A 16463-nucleotide genomic window follows, 5' to 3' on the forward strand; every position below is an offset into this window, starting at 1 on the left:
TGCAGCAGGAACCTAACAAATTATACTGCCAACTGTAGGAACATAATTAATAAGCTTTTCATTAAAGCTCTATATTGTGTGTGTATTGTCTTTGGCACCTTGAGAATTGAGAATTCCCACTCATTAGTTTATTCATGTTAAATATACAGTATATTAAAACAGTGTGATATTTCTACTGGCGAATAACCATCTCCTTCCCTGAACTGTGCTCTCTTGGGATGCTTGTACTTGCTGTACCAAAAAAAGAAAAGAAAAGAAAAAGAAAAAAAAAAGAACTAAAAAGGATGAATACTAAAATATACATTTTCTCAGATCTGGGCTCAGTTGGGAAATGCAGTACGATCAATACTCTGTCTTTACTCATCCTTCCAGAATATATCCTGCTGGGCTTCAAATCAGGACATCTGGAAATCCTTCTAGAGAGTAATTTTAATTGTACCGAGACACCCCTGTGATTGCCTTTTAAAGCATTTAAAAACAACTCATATTAAAAAACAATTATTGTATGAGTTTTCATGGTCAAGAAACCCCACAAATTTCCTCTTCCTGTCCCAACCAAACTGGACATTTTTTTTATACAGGATATAGCCAAAAAAGAAATAAATAAATAAAGGTTTTAAAAAAAAAAAAAAAAATCTTTTTTTTTGAGCAGGTTTAATTTTAAATTTGGTCTCCTAGCAACATGCAAAATCTTGCTCAATCTTTCAGATTGATTCAGAGAGGACTTTGATAAGTCCTGATCAAATAATTCAACACCAAAGTTCTCCTCAAGCTCATATTGCTCTTCTAACCAAGTATACTGACAAGGAATGTCATGATAATTATGTTATCGACTTATCGTACTATATATGGACATGACCTCGATCAATTTTGCCGACCTCAACATTGCACATTGTGTTTACATAAGAATGAATGTCAGTAAAATTTTAGCCATTTACGCTGTTTCTGTCCTCTCGTCTGCTCTAGGGCTATCAAATTAAAATTCGAACTTCGAATAGCTGTTGAATGTAAGACAAAAATCCTATACACATCCTATACACATATGAGATTAATCAAACATACAGGCCTAAACAACATTAAACATAATATTACAAAAGTATATTTAATTGAGAGCTAGAAAGCAGATGACCTGGTCATTAAAAATACTTTAATTAGATCCTGGTGAAAGGAAGCATGTGTCTCAGTGCTCGCAGAACTGAAGTGCTCTCATGCACTCCTTGTTCATGACTTTCTTTGTGTGCACACAATGTACCATGCATTTTTTTAATGACCTACTGATCACTTCACTGTGTGCCTGGGCTCGCTATTAAAAGATGCTGTTTAAGCACAATACTGACATTTTATCAGGTTACTAAAGTAGCTCCTCTTGATGCCAATTAAACCTGGAAATAAACAGAAGGCTTTAAAAGTTTGAAGTACTTAAAACAAAGAAAGAAAATGAATATTAGATTCTGCACTATTTCTAGGTCACTATTTAAATGTAAGCAAAAATGCTCAGATTTTCCTTGAGTCTTATCCCATCCATTGAAGCATGGATTCAGTCAACACTCTGTGGATCTAACATGGATCATTAGACTTGTGGTATCAATGCATAGTGCAAGACGTCATTAAAATAAATGGGGAACATACTATATACTAAGAAATTCTGAAATTCATTAGATTCTACTTTTCACTCAAGTTATTACTGATACTATCATTTGTAACTAATAATTTAATAACTGAATGTACAAGTAAATGAACATTAGACTTTTAAGGTGAAACATCATACAGTAGGTAGACTCTACCATAAATTAATTAGCTAGACAATCACAGCAAACTGAAGCTTCAAAGTGCTGCTCAGTGCCATGTTTGTGGTGCCATGTAGAGGTATGATATAATGTAGTAAGGTATAGTGAAACAGTTAGCTAGATAAGTGCATTAATACAGGCTAACCCAGTGCAGCACTTCCTGTTTGTGCCCTCAACATTTTATTAGATATTGTGCTTTGTCCTTGTATCACATGTAAAAATATTTTATTCAAGCCTGGCTATCATATTTATCTGTTTAACTGAGAGGTGTTGTATTTTCCCAGCAGAAGACTTATGTGACAACTTTGTGCTGCACTATATTTTGTTCGGTTTCTGTTCAAATGAATGTGCCTAATAAAAACCAGCCAGCCAGATCGTGCCTCGGCTGATGTGCGTGGTTAAGCAGAAGTCAGGATTTGGAACGGGTAGCACATGATATAGTTACAGCATCGTTACTTTTAAATGTAGCTATACATCTTTTTTTTTTTTTTACTGTCAGGTGTTAAACCTACTTGTTCCATACCGCTTATCCTACACAGGGTTGCAGGGGAGCCTGGAGCCTTTCCCAGGGAACTCGGGACACATGGCAGGGGACACTGTGGACACTGTGTGCAGGGCATAATCGCACACACATTCACACACTACGGACACTTTAGAGATGCCAATTAGCCAACAATGCACGTCTTTGGACTGGTTGAGGAAACCGGAGTACACGAAGGAAACCCTTGAAGCACAGGGTGAACATGCAAACTCTATGCACACAGAGCAGAGGCAAGATTCAAACCCCCAAATGCCCCATTCAGTCTGGACATAAAATCATTTAAAATGTCTACCCCGAAAATGAGAAACACTTTATTGCCTGCAAGTTATGTTCACAGGAATTGTTTTTGGTTTGGTGCCAGTATGCCACATTAAAGAGTACAACAAAACATACAGAGCAGCAATAAGAAGAAACAGTGCAGCAGGAACACAGACAGGACATGAGACAAGAAGCATAAGACATGGCGATCAGTGTGCGCAAACCGCAATGCAAAATATTTTGAGGTGGTTCATTAAGCGTTATGGACTGGGGAGGCTGAGTATACAAATAGCATCCAGAAAGAAACTGTGAAGTTGGCGTGTTGTTCAGGAGATGATGGACCTGTAGTGCTTTTGTAAAGGCAGCTTGACAAAGAGGTGGTTGCTTGGTGTCAGAAGCAATTTTTACTGCCCTCCTCTTTGTCCTGCTGGTGTAGAGGTCCTTGATTCTGGGGTCTTCACAGCCGATGATCTTCTCTGCTTATGTCTTGGTCTTGCAGATGGAAGAGGAAGAAGTGAACCAGACTGTGATGGATGTAGTGACCATACTTTCTATGATGGCTGAGTAAAATCTTCTCAGGACCAGTTGAGATACATGTTCTCAAACTCAGGTTTTTTAATGTAAACATCCCAAGATTATTACTTGTACACTGTATATTACTGTATATTACATATACCGTAATATATTATATTTATGGCATTTCGCTTATCCAGAGCGACTTACATATCTCATGTATACAACTGAGCAGTTGATGGTTAAGAGCCTTGCTCAAGGCCCTAGCAGTGGCAGCTTGGTGGTGCTCGGATATGAACTCATGACCTTCTGGTCAGAAGTCCAATGTCTTAACACTAAGCTATCAATGCCACCATATTTCCTGATGATATTTCCTTTCCTGATGAGCAACTTGAATCATTTACATGATCACCATTTTAAAAAAAGTGGTTGTATGTATATATAAAAAAAAAAAATAAAAAAAAAGCACCAGCAGTCAGTGACAAAAAGTTTACATGTTTCCAGCACTACTGAGTACGAAGCAACCCATGAACTCATGTTTTCAGCTGTGACTATCTATTCAGTTCTTTTGCACATGCTTCACCTTAAGAAATCGGTGGAAACTTAGACTTGGTGCACTTGTATCACTTGCATTAGCTTCTTCAGCAATTCAGAAATGCTGTTATGTGTATGGGGAAAAAAAACAAAAAAACAAACCAAAGTCTCTTAATTAATAAGCAGTACACTTCCAGTTATTTCATCATTAAAAGCAGCAACAGAACAGTCCTTAACAAAATACATAAACACAGACACACACCACAGCCAAAATAAACACACTATGGAACATACTGGATTGATTAAAGGCAAACAGAGCTCAATTTCCATTTGTTCCACTGCATGAGGGATTCTCATAAAATAAGTCCAAGTCAGGTCAGAGTGCCGGTTTCTTTCTTTCAACATTTGAAATATTTTTACTTGTTCATTGTTTCTATTAATACAAATACAATTATAGGTTAATATACCTAATGCTACCAAGATCGATAAATACAAAGTCAGAATTATTGGCATCCTTCAAGTAAATTCAAACAAATTTCCATCCTTGGAAAATAATCTATTAAATGCATGTACTGTATAATACAACATGTAGGACTAAATCTGATGTACAAACATACTGCCCACACACACAAAGAAGAAACCAAAGATCACAGTTTCAAAAGTGCAGTTAAGTTGATTTTTCTAATCAGACACCTCCATAACAACAAGCTGTTCAGAGGCAGAGAACAAAATGCAGCTGCTGAACTTCACCAGGCAACAAAGAGTTGCTGATTGTTATACAAAAGAAAAAACAATAAATACTTTAAATTGTCACATATCAAATGTATGTTTAGCAAACTGCCAATCTGTACTTGTGAATTTAATTTGTACTTGAAATTACAGTTAATTAGAATACCGATTGATGTAACAGTCTGGAGTTGTGTGTGTGTGTGTGTGTGTGTGTGTGTGTGTGTGTGTGTTGGGGGGGGTGGAATTACATTTTTAATGCAATCCATTAAAAATCACTTCAAATTGGATGATAAGGTAGAAACTGTGGTACACATACACTATTTGGCCAAACGTTTGTGGACACCTGACCATCACACTCTTTGAGCACTTTGAGTATTTTTGAGTGATAACTTCCATCCATTTTCTGTATGGCTTACACAGGGTCACAGGGGACCAGGGAACACACTAGACGGGGGTCCAGCCCGTTGCAGGGCACAAGCGTATACATATTCACAGACTAACCACGTGCTAAACACAAGGGCACCGTGCCCCCCTGAGTGATAACTTGTAGCAACATACTCTGATGTAAAAATGGGTGGTTCACAAGTCTAGGGCATTGTGCAATGGGGTTCCAGTTATGAGATACCATGAAGACCTCTAGATCAGCCAAAATTATTGCTTGATGTAAAACACTACTTAGAGTTACTGTATATTTAATGTTATTTTATAGTGTTAATGTTTTTATTGATATTCTAAAACAGTAGACAGTACTAATAAATGAAGAAAACAAATTTCTAAACTGGTGTGTCTGAACTTTTGACTGGAAGCTGTCAAAACTGCCCAATTCAATACAGAAATGGATGTAGGATCATAAAATCATTGTTTTGTAAGGACCAGCTCCTTCTCTGAATCACAAGACCCTGCAGCGGATAAGATCATTGGGATCTCTCTTCCCTCCATTATAGACATCTACACAAGACGCTGCATCCACAAAGCTACTAGCATTGTGGATGACCCCACACACCCCTCACACACGCTCTTTACCCTCCTGCCGTCTGGAAAAAGGTACCGAAGCATTCGGGCCCTCACGGCCAGACTGTGTAACAGCTTCTTCCCCCAAGCCATCAGACTCCTCAATACTCAGAGACTGGACTGACTGACACACAGAGACACACACACAAACACATACACACTCTGAAATGAACACCATTCCACTCCCATTGCAATATTTGCATATTCCTGCATGGACTCTATTGCATTTTTGTTGCTACTGTACTTTTAAAAATATTGTATTTAATTTCTTGTCACTATTAAACACTTTACCTGGCTGCTACAGCAATAACTGCTATGTCCATAATTAGTATAAGCTAATCTGCTGAATACTAAGTCATAGCACGTTATGTTTACATTTATACAGGTTTTTAAATTATATTGTTACTCTTTGGCACCCATCTTTTGCACTACCTTTTATATCAGACTGTCACTTACTCTGCCTATTGTCCTGTTTTAGCGGTACTATTCTGTCTTGTGTTGTTTGCACACGTTTGCACATGCACTTCATGTAAAAATGTATAGATTTTATTTAGTTCTGTCTCATCTCATGTGGTTAGTGTCCTATGTTTTATGCAGCACCATTGTCCTGGAGGAACGTTGTTTCGTTTCACTGTGTACAGTACCAGCTGTATATGGTTGAAATGACAATAAATCCACATGAACTTGTACTTGAACTCTATTTTTAAAGCTGTGGTCTGAACTTAAGATGGCATCCACATGCATAAATTAGAGAACCTTGTTACACATTACAGGAGAAGGTTCAGTGCTGGTATTCTTTTTAAGAGAAGCTTCAGCAAATATACATTTTTGAAACTGATCATGTTTTACAGAGTAGAAAAACTAAGGTTAAATAAGATGGCATCTACAATAACAACTCTACAGATGAAATACTTTAATGAAAATACACACAACCACAGAAAACTGGATCTGGTCGCCCTGACGTATTGAGAAAGCAAAGAAAAGGTGTGTTTAATTATCACATAGACTCTGTCAAAGTGCAAAACATCTTAATGGGCATGAAAATAGGCCTTATTTTCTCTATAGAAAAAAAAAAGTATGTCTTGATTTCTGTGTAGCGAATCTGAAGTGAAATATGACATGACCGTAGGCCATAATGAGCACTTCAGCAGTCTAAACTCTTGAGAAAATGATAGTGGATGTGATGAGAAATGATTCTACCAACACATCCATCTTTGTGTGAAATACTAAGCACTTGCTAACTCAGTAATCAGAAAATGATTTGAACCCCACAAAGGGGAGAAAGGAGTGGGATTTGGGCAATCAATGGTTTTACAGTTCTGACACAAATCCTTCTGCCAACCCTATTTAAATCCCAAATTCATCCTATTTTGGCTTTGTAGGGTTGGTAAATGGGTAGGGTTCCTACAGAAAACCAGGCTACCAGTTATAAAGGAGAACAGCTGATCTTTTTGCGAATTCGTTCAAATGAATGGGGACAGGATAGTGAGGTGCGGCTAATAGACGCTTCAAGAAATTTCCATCTCGCCATACTGCTGGCTCATTTTTCTCAGAATACCGAGCCTATGAAAAAGCAAATCTGAAAACTGGAAAACTACAAGAAAAGAAAAATTGGTGTGACAAAAATCCAACATCTCTGCATTAGAAAAAAGCCCACATACTCTGAAAAAGGAAAACTATTAGAGAAGAACCAGAAAACCTTATTTGGCAGGGTTTTTTTTGTTTTGTTTTTGTTTTTTTCTACATGGGCAAGGAGACAGGATGTGCTTCCATCATGTGATATAAGATTATCTATAGCTCTCCTCTCAGCTACGCACCATCCAATCAGCCGAAGTTAGTGCAGAGATCTCTCCAAATCTCCCACACTTCCACTTCTGTCTGGACAACTTTGAGCTAGGACACTGTAAAAGGATCATTGCCTGCTCGAGTAAACTTTTATGAGGTATTGATTAGCTCATAAAACATGGAAGATGCCTAACATGTCTCAGACAAGGTCGTATAACGGGGAAGCTAGGAGACTCCTATATTCGAACCTTTTTTCCCCCTCTGTGTTTAAGCAGGACCAGTTTGAGGGTTAGAGGTAAACCAATACAGAAAAGCATTAAGCAAGTGTATTGAGATGCTGTTGGTCTATACACATGCACACACGCACACACACACACACACACACACACACACACACACACACACACACACACACACAAGTTAAACATTATATCTGCCGTCATGGGTTCTCACTAGCTCTTTTCCTGAGTATAATAAATCTGCTGCTGTATGACTCATATTTACAGTCAGATAAAAGGTCAGAGCATCATGTGCTTTAACCTTCTACTATTTACTCCCTCAGTGAAAATTAGTTGCATGAGAGACTTTCTCCAAATAGCATGAAATGATGGTTCAGTTTTTTCCCCTTTAATTTATGTTCCAAAATCATTAGTCCAAAGCCAACAGTTGTTGTTTTTTTTTGTTGTTGTTGTTGTTTGGTTCAGTTTTTTCCCCTTTAATTTATGTTCCAAAATCATTAGTCCAAAGCCAACAGTTGTTGTTTTTTTTTGTTGTTGTTGTTGTTTGGTTCAGTTTTTTCCCCTTTAATTTATGTTCCAAAATCATTAGTCCAAAGCCAACAGTTGTTGTTTTTTTTGTTGTTGTTGTTGTTTTTTTTTTTTTTTTTTGTGGTGACAAAGTCTTAACAGATAAAATCCACAGTGTTCCTGAATTTGACAGTACACAAACCAATCATTTCCAGGAAGTATTTGGTTAAGTGCATGTTCCAGTGCATGCCACTTTTCTGGCTGATCTACATTTTGAAACACTTGGGACTATGCCTACAGATTTTATGTATGCTTTTAGCTGGTATCAGGATTCATGTACGTTTCCCATGTGAGCAGCTCTCTTTGGATATAATGCTCATTTCCTGTTTACCAGGAAACATTTCATTAGTAACCTGATCATGTTACGGAGGAATATAGTTGCTAAGGTGTCAGTTTTACAGTAATGATGAGCAATATGACAAATATATCATGATTCTTGAAGAGACTTCCACAATACATGAAATTTATCGACATAGGTTTGCTTACAAACTGCCAGTAAGACAGTAGTTCTACATTAAAAAAAAACTTAAATAATATTATATGTTTAACACTCTGAAAGAGATTTTTTTTTAAAGATGATGTACAAAAATTTAATATCACATCAGCTGCTTCCAGTCAGTTTGTATTCTCATTTTGAGACACTGTTTATGATTTTATGGGGAATATTATTAAAAAAAAAAAAAAAAAGGGAGTGGGTGGATTTTTACCATTATAGGATAGTTGTGTAGTCACACTGCTGACACACATTTGTGTTTAAACACCATGTAAAGGTAAATTTTGCATAATAGATCCCCTTTAAGTTTAAAGGTACAATAGTCAATGTTTTTTTTTATTCAATTCAATTCAATTTTATTTGTATAGCGCTTACTTGGATTAAGGAATTGGATTAAAAAAACAACAACAATGCATTAAGCCATATCCTTAGCAAAGGTGCATTAAGTCTCTGAGAAAACATGTTTGGAAAACTGACTTCCGATCCAGAATTCTTGCTTCTGTTTGGATGCGCCTCCTGTCAGTCATTTTGTAGACACTGCTCAGTATGTACAGGAGATTTTTTGTGATTGTCACAGCCTTGAATTTGCTGCAGCTTTTTTCAAAATTTGCGATGCAATTTGTGGAGCTTTTTGGGGGTTTTTTTTTTTTTTTTTTTTTTTTTTTTTTAAATACTTGAATTGGCGAAATCATAATTGCACAAAATTATTTTGCACTGCCTTTTGCATTCATGTTTGTAGCTAAACGAGACCTTTTAGCTGTACTCATGTTCAGGGCCCATGAATCAAAGAGGGCTTTGGCTGAAAGCGCATTGTGATGACGTAACAGGAAGCATCTTGGCCCAAATCTTCAGAAAATCTGCAGTAATTTTGAAAAATTGCAAGCTCCATCCAAATACTGCACAGTACGCTTGTTTTTTTATTATTAATTTCTGCGATTGCAAAATCCTGGACAGCTAGGCAAAGCTTCGTGAACATGGGTGGGAATTGTACCAAAGTTAAACCCTTACAGACCTAAATTTGGGGGCGGGGGATCGTTCGACTAATCTTACCAAATCCACCTTAAACAAGCATGCCAGATAAAACCGTTAGTTTATACTCCATCAATAAGAAGTTTCGTTTTTTCCTTTCTTCTAGTTGTCAAACATATAAACCTATTTGTCTGCCAGGCAACTATGAATAAGCAAACTAACAAACACAAAATCTGCTTGTCGGTATAGGGGTGTAATGATCTGAAGAATTGGATCAATGCATCAATTTAAAAAGGTATTGACTGAAATTAACCATCAACAAAGGATTATTATTTACTATAACTGATGATTAATTAAAAAATATACATCTGGTGTGTGAAATATAATTAATATTTTTTATAATGATTTGGCCATAACTTTACTTAAAGTAGTCACAACTTTAACAGTAGGCTTACCCCAGAATCTGAGGAAATTGGTTAAATATCGATTAGAGTGAACTGCATTGAGATTCAGAGGTATCGTCAAATATCAAGTTGTTGCTTTACATATCAAAACTGCATCATATAGTCTACTCTATATATTTGACTCTCCCTGTAATAAAACAAATAAAAAGGGGAAATGAAACATGGCAACAGTTTTACCTTGTAGTAGAGATGTGCCCTTATATTTGACTACTCCAGGTAAATTCAAAAACGTTTTATACAATCCACATGATTGATGAGCATTTTCCTTCATGAAGAGCTCACTCCATGATTTTAGCCTTAATGTTCTGAGCAACTGAGTGTGAGCTGTTTAGAGACGTGATTTACAAGTCACAGATGTTGTGTTCGAAATGATCAGCAACAAATCTTGCAGTGTGAGCATGTATACAGTGAGCACACAGAACACTGATCAACAAGGCTGGAACAAGCAGAACAACAACTATGGCAAAGACCATTCATTCTGTGTGGATTCAGGAAATGGGCATAATCTGTCAGCCTGCTCTCTGTCACCCGGTGCACCAGTGGAAATGGACCACAATTAAAACCAGCACTGACTGGATAATATTTGGCTGGTGGACTAGTCTTAGCACAGTGTTTTAAACACTGTCTACTTTATTAGACACATGTTGCTTGTTGGTTGTAGAATATTATGGGGTTTTAATCCTTTTTTTGTAATGTCTGAATAACCTTATGGTTATACCTCTAATTAGGGGGCCAAGCACCAAAGGTGCATAGGCAACCAATTGTTATTCTATGTTTTCTTACAATTCTTCTTCTTAGTTATCTTCTGGCTTGGGGGTCCATCACAGCCCATAGAACTGTCTGGTAAAAAGTTGTGAAGTTTGGCACACTGATTAAGGAGGATCTAGGGAAAATTCTGAACAAATTTGGAAGTATATTTATGGTCATAGCTTTTGAACCGTATGTCCAAAATTTGGACATACAACTATGTGCAACTATGACATCAATTTCTGCCTAATTCGATTTTCCACCATATTGGATTTTGTCAGAAAGGTTTTTTTTCACTACTCCTCCTACAAACCAATCATCACCAAATTTGGCACACTTCAGAGAAAGCCTCACAAAAGTATTTTCTCCATAATGGGCCAATGAATCTGACAGCAAAGCCACCAAACAGGATGTGAGTTTGTATCTCAGCAAAGACCTTGCGCACTGACACAAAACTTGGTAGGCATCTTTAGGACATTGCCCTGAAGCTATGCAACAATTTTCATGCCAGCACCACTTACTGGTCAAAAGTTATAACAACATCCAAATCATCACCAAATTTGGCTCACATCATCTCGATACCGGTCTCAACAAAGGTTTTGATATTCAAAACATTTTTTCAGGTCAGAACAGTAGCAATCACACCCACAGTTCAAAGTAGCAACAGGCAATACCAGAGGTCACATGATAAACACCACTGTCTGTGGTCAAAACATACATATGAGTGAAACTACAAATTACTCTGGAATCCATTTGCCTAAAGTTATGGCTCTGCTTTCCTGTGATTGCTTATGCAACAATTATAGTGCATCTGTGAATGTGCAGCTCACCGAGCCTGGGCGCTTGCCCCCCAAAAATAACAGCTTTAATTGAACTTAATTTACATAAATGCTGCAGGGATAGAGGAATGCTGTTTCTATGGGTTGCTAGGGAAAGTTCTTTAGACAATGCATGACCTTGAGCTCCCAGGCACAGGTGGTTGATAGAAGAGTTTTCTGGAATTGGGGAATTAGAACCTGAAGTGGTAATATCTAGGCTGTGGGCATGAAGCTTTAATAAAATCCATCTGTATTTATTTTTTTTATTTTTTTTTTTGCCTGCTAGCATGTCTTTTCTGAAGATCTAAAGTAGAGAAAAAAAAATCTACAATCTAACTCTAGTGCACCTTGTAAGTATAAAAAATACTACAGCTCATCTGTTTCCAATCACAGTTTGTTTGATATTTCTCAACCAGGCAGTGAAATTTGTATTTTTTATTTTAATTTTCTTCCACTGTCTCATACACTCACACCAGCACCATACATATTACTGTCACTACCATTAAAGTGTCACTGCTAGGGCTCCTGAGTCGTACTATTGACCAGAGATCACGAGTTTGAATCCTGACAATGCCGCAGAGCAACAGAGCAAAACTCAATCACAGCGACACTAGCCAATCATAGACATCGGCAAGCTCATGCATGCAGAAGTGGGAGGATAGCGCTTTGAGTGTGTTACGCCCTGATGTTCCATGAGCAACTTTCCAGTTCAAAAAGATGCAGATGGTTGGCCTCAAATAAAAGAAGCATGTGATAAATTTTGCTCCCCCTGGTTGGTAGCTCTCGTGTGATAGGGGAAACCTAACTGGAGGGTGGAAATTGGCCATGACTAAATTGGGGAGAAAATCAGGGAAAATCCGAAACAAAAAAGAAAGACAGTGTTACTGTTAGGTTTACTTACTCAAGTGGCAAATGAGTGTTTTGACTAGGGTTGCGACAAAAAGATCATATCACGATACTTGAAGACATTTCTTCAATACATTATACATGTCAACAAAAAAAACGTGATAAACAGAATTTAATTGCAAAAACACTAAGAAGCAGGATTTTTAAAAAAAATTCTTAACATTTTTTACATTTACCCAGAAAAGTATACTGTGATATAACTTATCATTAATATTTGATATCATCACACAGCCCAATCCTAGAGTCTATATTTTTCATAGGTATGTATCAGTGGTCTGCTTGCATCTAGCTGTTTTAAGGATTTAGTAATAAAATATGCTAATATAAAGAACACAGTGAAGTGGTATCCTTAAACCAGGTGCTTTCATTACATTTCAGGCAGTTCCCTCTGAGCATAACACAGAAAAATCAGCCTGTCAAACCATCTCTCTCATAAAATATTCGTTGCTGTCTGAAAAATACTAAATCCCAGCCAGCATGGTTCTTTCTATAATGCTGAAGTGCAAGACATCTCGGGCAGCTACATCCCTGGTTGACTGACATTGTTTGTCCATATTGTGGCAGTTAAAATGTGAAAACATTGGAATTATATGATTTGTGATATTACTCCCAATATGAAAGGGCTCTACTGCTATCTGCTGGACAATCAGAGAAAGGCTGCCACCGATAACAGATGGTCATGTAATTATATTGTATATAAGTGAAATACAGTCAGGTCCATAATTATTTGGCAAAGAAATTTATATCCACTTTAGTTTAGTTTAGTTCTTCTGTGGCCTTCCGGGCCTTTTGGTGTTGCTGAACTCGCCAATGCATTCCTTCTTTTTATGAATTTACCAAATTGATGATTTGGACATTCTTAAAATTTCTGCTCTCTCTCTGATAGGTCTGCTTCGTTTTTTCAGCTTAATGATGGCTTCATTCATTTGCATTGACACCGCTTTTAACTGCATATTGAGAGTTACCATGAACAGCTACCGAATGCAAAGTCAACACTTGGAATCAACACCAGATCTTCTATCTCCTGAATTTGTCATGAAATAAGAAGGAAACAGGCCACACCTGTCCATGAAACCCCTTACCAGGCAACTGTCCAGTTACTTTTGAGCCTGTGAAAATGGAGGGACTATGGGAAAAATGGTTGTACTTCCTAAAAGGTTCATTCAGTATTTTTGTTGCTTCATTTCAAATCCATTGTGGCAGTGTACAGAGGCAAAATTACAAAAATCGTGTCGTTTTCCAAATACTTATGGGCCTGACTGTAATTAGGACAGCTATGAGGCATAATAAGATTTTACACTACCACCTTGTAAGTTAAATGTTTTAATTTTTACAAAGGTTACATTTATCTAGGCCCTTATGAAGCAGCACCTGGACAGTTTGGGAACTGATGCACTCAAAAATGTCAAGTGAAACACAGGTTAATCCAGATATCCATTAAAAACATCTTGCTTCACTCTGAATGTAATACTCAGCATAGTTCTCTAAGACGCAGGACACACTGTTAATTTAAAAACATAACCTAGAGTTGAAATATTCTGTGTATTTAGATTCTCTGGAATTTAGATCATCTTCCATGAATCATTTTCCCCCCACTGTTGACTTTCAACATATTAGAGCAAATCATAAGCTTGTAGAAACAAGCAATGTACATGCTAGGCGCCGCCATCCTGAAGAAGGTGCTCAAGAAATTCTATATCATTCTGATCATGCTCATCTTCAGTGACTGCTTTATCGTGGTCGGGATTACACTGAAGCCAGAGCCGATCACAGGAAGACTGGGTGCAAAGCAGGATTACATCCTGGATTTGACACTAGTGCTTCACAGGTTATCACACTCACATGATCACACACTCATTCACACATAAGGTGTTATGTTTTGGGATGCAGACACAAGGAGAAACATGTACCACACTGTGCCACCTTCCGGTAACATCTCAGAATGATCTCAGTATCTGATCTAAAATCTTAAATAAAGTAACTGATAAATATTATGAGTTGTGATTTCAACCAAATCATTTAATACAACATAATATTAGCAAGCTATCTCATGTCATGCTGGAGAATAAAAAAAATGTGACTTGAAAAACAGTTGAAAGCAATCACTGCACAAGAGTGAGCGCAGCATTTCTATACAAGCCTGATAAACTGATGATAAAGACGACTTGTTGGAATCGGGAAAAATCCTCTCAAGAAAAGTGCAATGCAGAGTAACCAAATAATGAGACAGAATGCAGCGAGCTCTGATGAACTCAGCTTCATGTTCATGGATGGTTGTTGTTGTTCTTATTATTATTATTACGACGACATGCGCAGGCTCACCTTGATTCTAGGCATGGTGACAGTAGGAGGTCTGGCTTTAGCAATGAAGCTGTGAGATGATCCGCTCTCCACTAGGTTCCTGGTGTACGGCATGAACCTCTTCCCACTGGGCCCAAAGACAAAATCGTCTCTTAAAGCGTCAATTAACACAATGACCACCCTGTTGAATAACGGAGGAGGCACTTTGGTCGAGTTTGGGTTACTTCCTGCGAAAGAAAGAAAACATTCTGATGATATTACTGATTATAAGAGCAGATGAAGGTGACCAGATCACACTATGGAATGTTAACTACAACTTGTTTTTTTGACACATGCCATCTCAGTAATAGATTTATTCCTTACCTACAACTGGTTCTGCTGGCAGATCCGATAATTTGCTCTTTGATGATAAAGACGACTTGATTGGAACTGGGAAAAACCCTCTCAAGAAAAGGGCAATGCCGAGTAATTCAGTAATGAGACAGAACGATGCAAACACTGATGAACTCAGCTTCATGTTGATGGATGGATGGTGATGGTTGTTGTTGTTATTATTATTATTATTGACAGCCTTGGATAATTGTTTTCTAACTAACCGTCTGAAAGCATATAACTACTTGGCTCCACTACATATCTGACCTTAATCCGCAACCAGCCAGCCACAAAGCAAAGTTCAACAGTATCACAAGCTTTAACAGCACTACACCTCGATTTTAAAGCGTCGATAACTTTTGTGAGCACCACACTGAAACCCCAATCCCGATGCAACATTCAGCATCACACTCTTAAAAGAATAAATGGAGTTTCAAACAAGACTGCAGTTTGGCATTTCCGTGTTGTGATTAATATCTCGCTACGGCAAGCAAGAGGTTCAAATCGCGTGAGGAAAGCTGGAGGAAACGCGAGCGCCCTCATTCGGCATTAACAGAGCTTTCTGGTTTTACAACACACCCGATCATCCTGTTCAAAAGTTTACACCCCCCGGCACTTAAAGAGATTGCCCCCCCCCCCCCCCCCCCCCCCCCCCCAAACACACACACACACACACACACACACACACACACACCAAATAATTCAGTCATCAATTGTACACCCTCATGTCATTTCAAACCCGGAACACAAACGAAGATATTTTTAATGAAACCTGGGAGATTTCTGTCCCTCCATTTACAGTCCATGTAACCAAAACTTTCAAGCTCCAAAAAGTTTATAAAGACATCGTAAAAGTAATGTATGCGACTCCAGTGGTTTAATCCCAGTTTTATGAAGCGATACGAATGCTTTGTGTGCTTCATAAAGCACACAAAAGTAAGCGGATTACATTACATTCATATTGTGATTGTTACTTATTATTAAAAAATTTTAGGAACTAATTTGTAACTGTAACGGAATACATTTTTAAAGTAACCCTCCCAACCCTGAACCAAGCATATGTAAACATTTTATACTGGTTCATTTGTGTGAATAGTTATTATTGTGTCTTTTTGGACTATATGTAAACCTATGTTGTGTGAAATAGCTTATTCAGGGGAGTACTAAATAAAAAACAATGCAATTTTTATGATCCCTCTTATTTATTTATTTTCTTTAATTTAACATTTTGCAGATTCTGCAAGGTGTGTGTAAATGTATGACCTCAAGTGTAAAATTAGCCAAATTAGCTAAACAAATGGCATTGCTACATATAATTAAATTACAAACTGATTATTTGACCGAAATGTATAGTACGGAACAATCTTCAGACATATCATTTGCACACTATCATTTGGAAATTTCTTTTGCAATTTGTTTTGTCAAGCTT

General features: G+C 37.4%; 1 protein-coding gene across 3 annotated transcripts in view; it reads right to left on the minus strand.

The window, feature by feature from the left end:
* The window catches only part of pigg (phosphatidylinositol glycan anchor biosynthesis class G), a 152886-nt gene extending 137364 nt beyond the window's left edge, over positions 1-15522 (minus strand). For 2 of the 3 annotated variants that reach the window (XM_053682043.1, XM_053682044.1), the window contains exons 1-2: positions 15026-15516; positions 14684-14889 (exon numbers count right to left, since the gene is read on the minus strand). In XM_053682043.1, the coding sequence (XP_053538018.1) occupies positions 14684-14889; positions 15026-15179 (360 nt within the window). In that variant the 5' untranslated portion in view covers positions 15180-15516. Of the gene's footprint in view, positions 1-14683; positions 14890-15025 lie in introns of all 3 variants that reach the window. The other variant, XM_017474768.3, reaches the window with a different exon arrangement.
* Between the last annotated feature and the right edge of the window lie 941 nt (positions 15523-16463).

This window comes from Ictalurus punctatus, chromosome 8 (assembly GCF_001660625.3).
Source record: "Ictalurus punctatus breed USDA103 chromosome 8, Coco_2.0, whole genome shotgun sequence".
Lineage (NCBI taxonomy): Eukaryota > Metazoa > Chordata > Actinopteri > Siluriformes > Ictaluridae > Ictalurus > Ictalurus punctatus.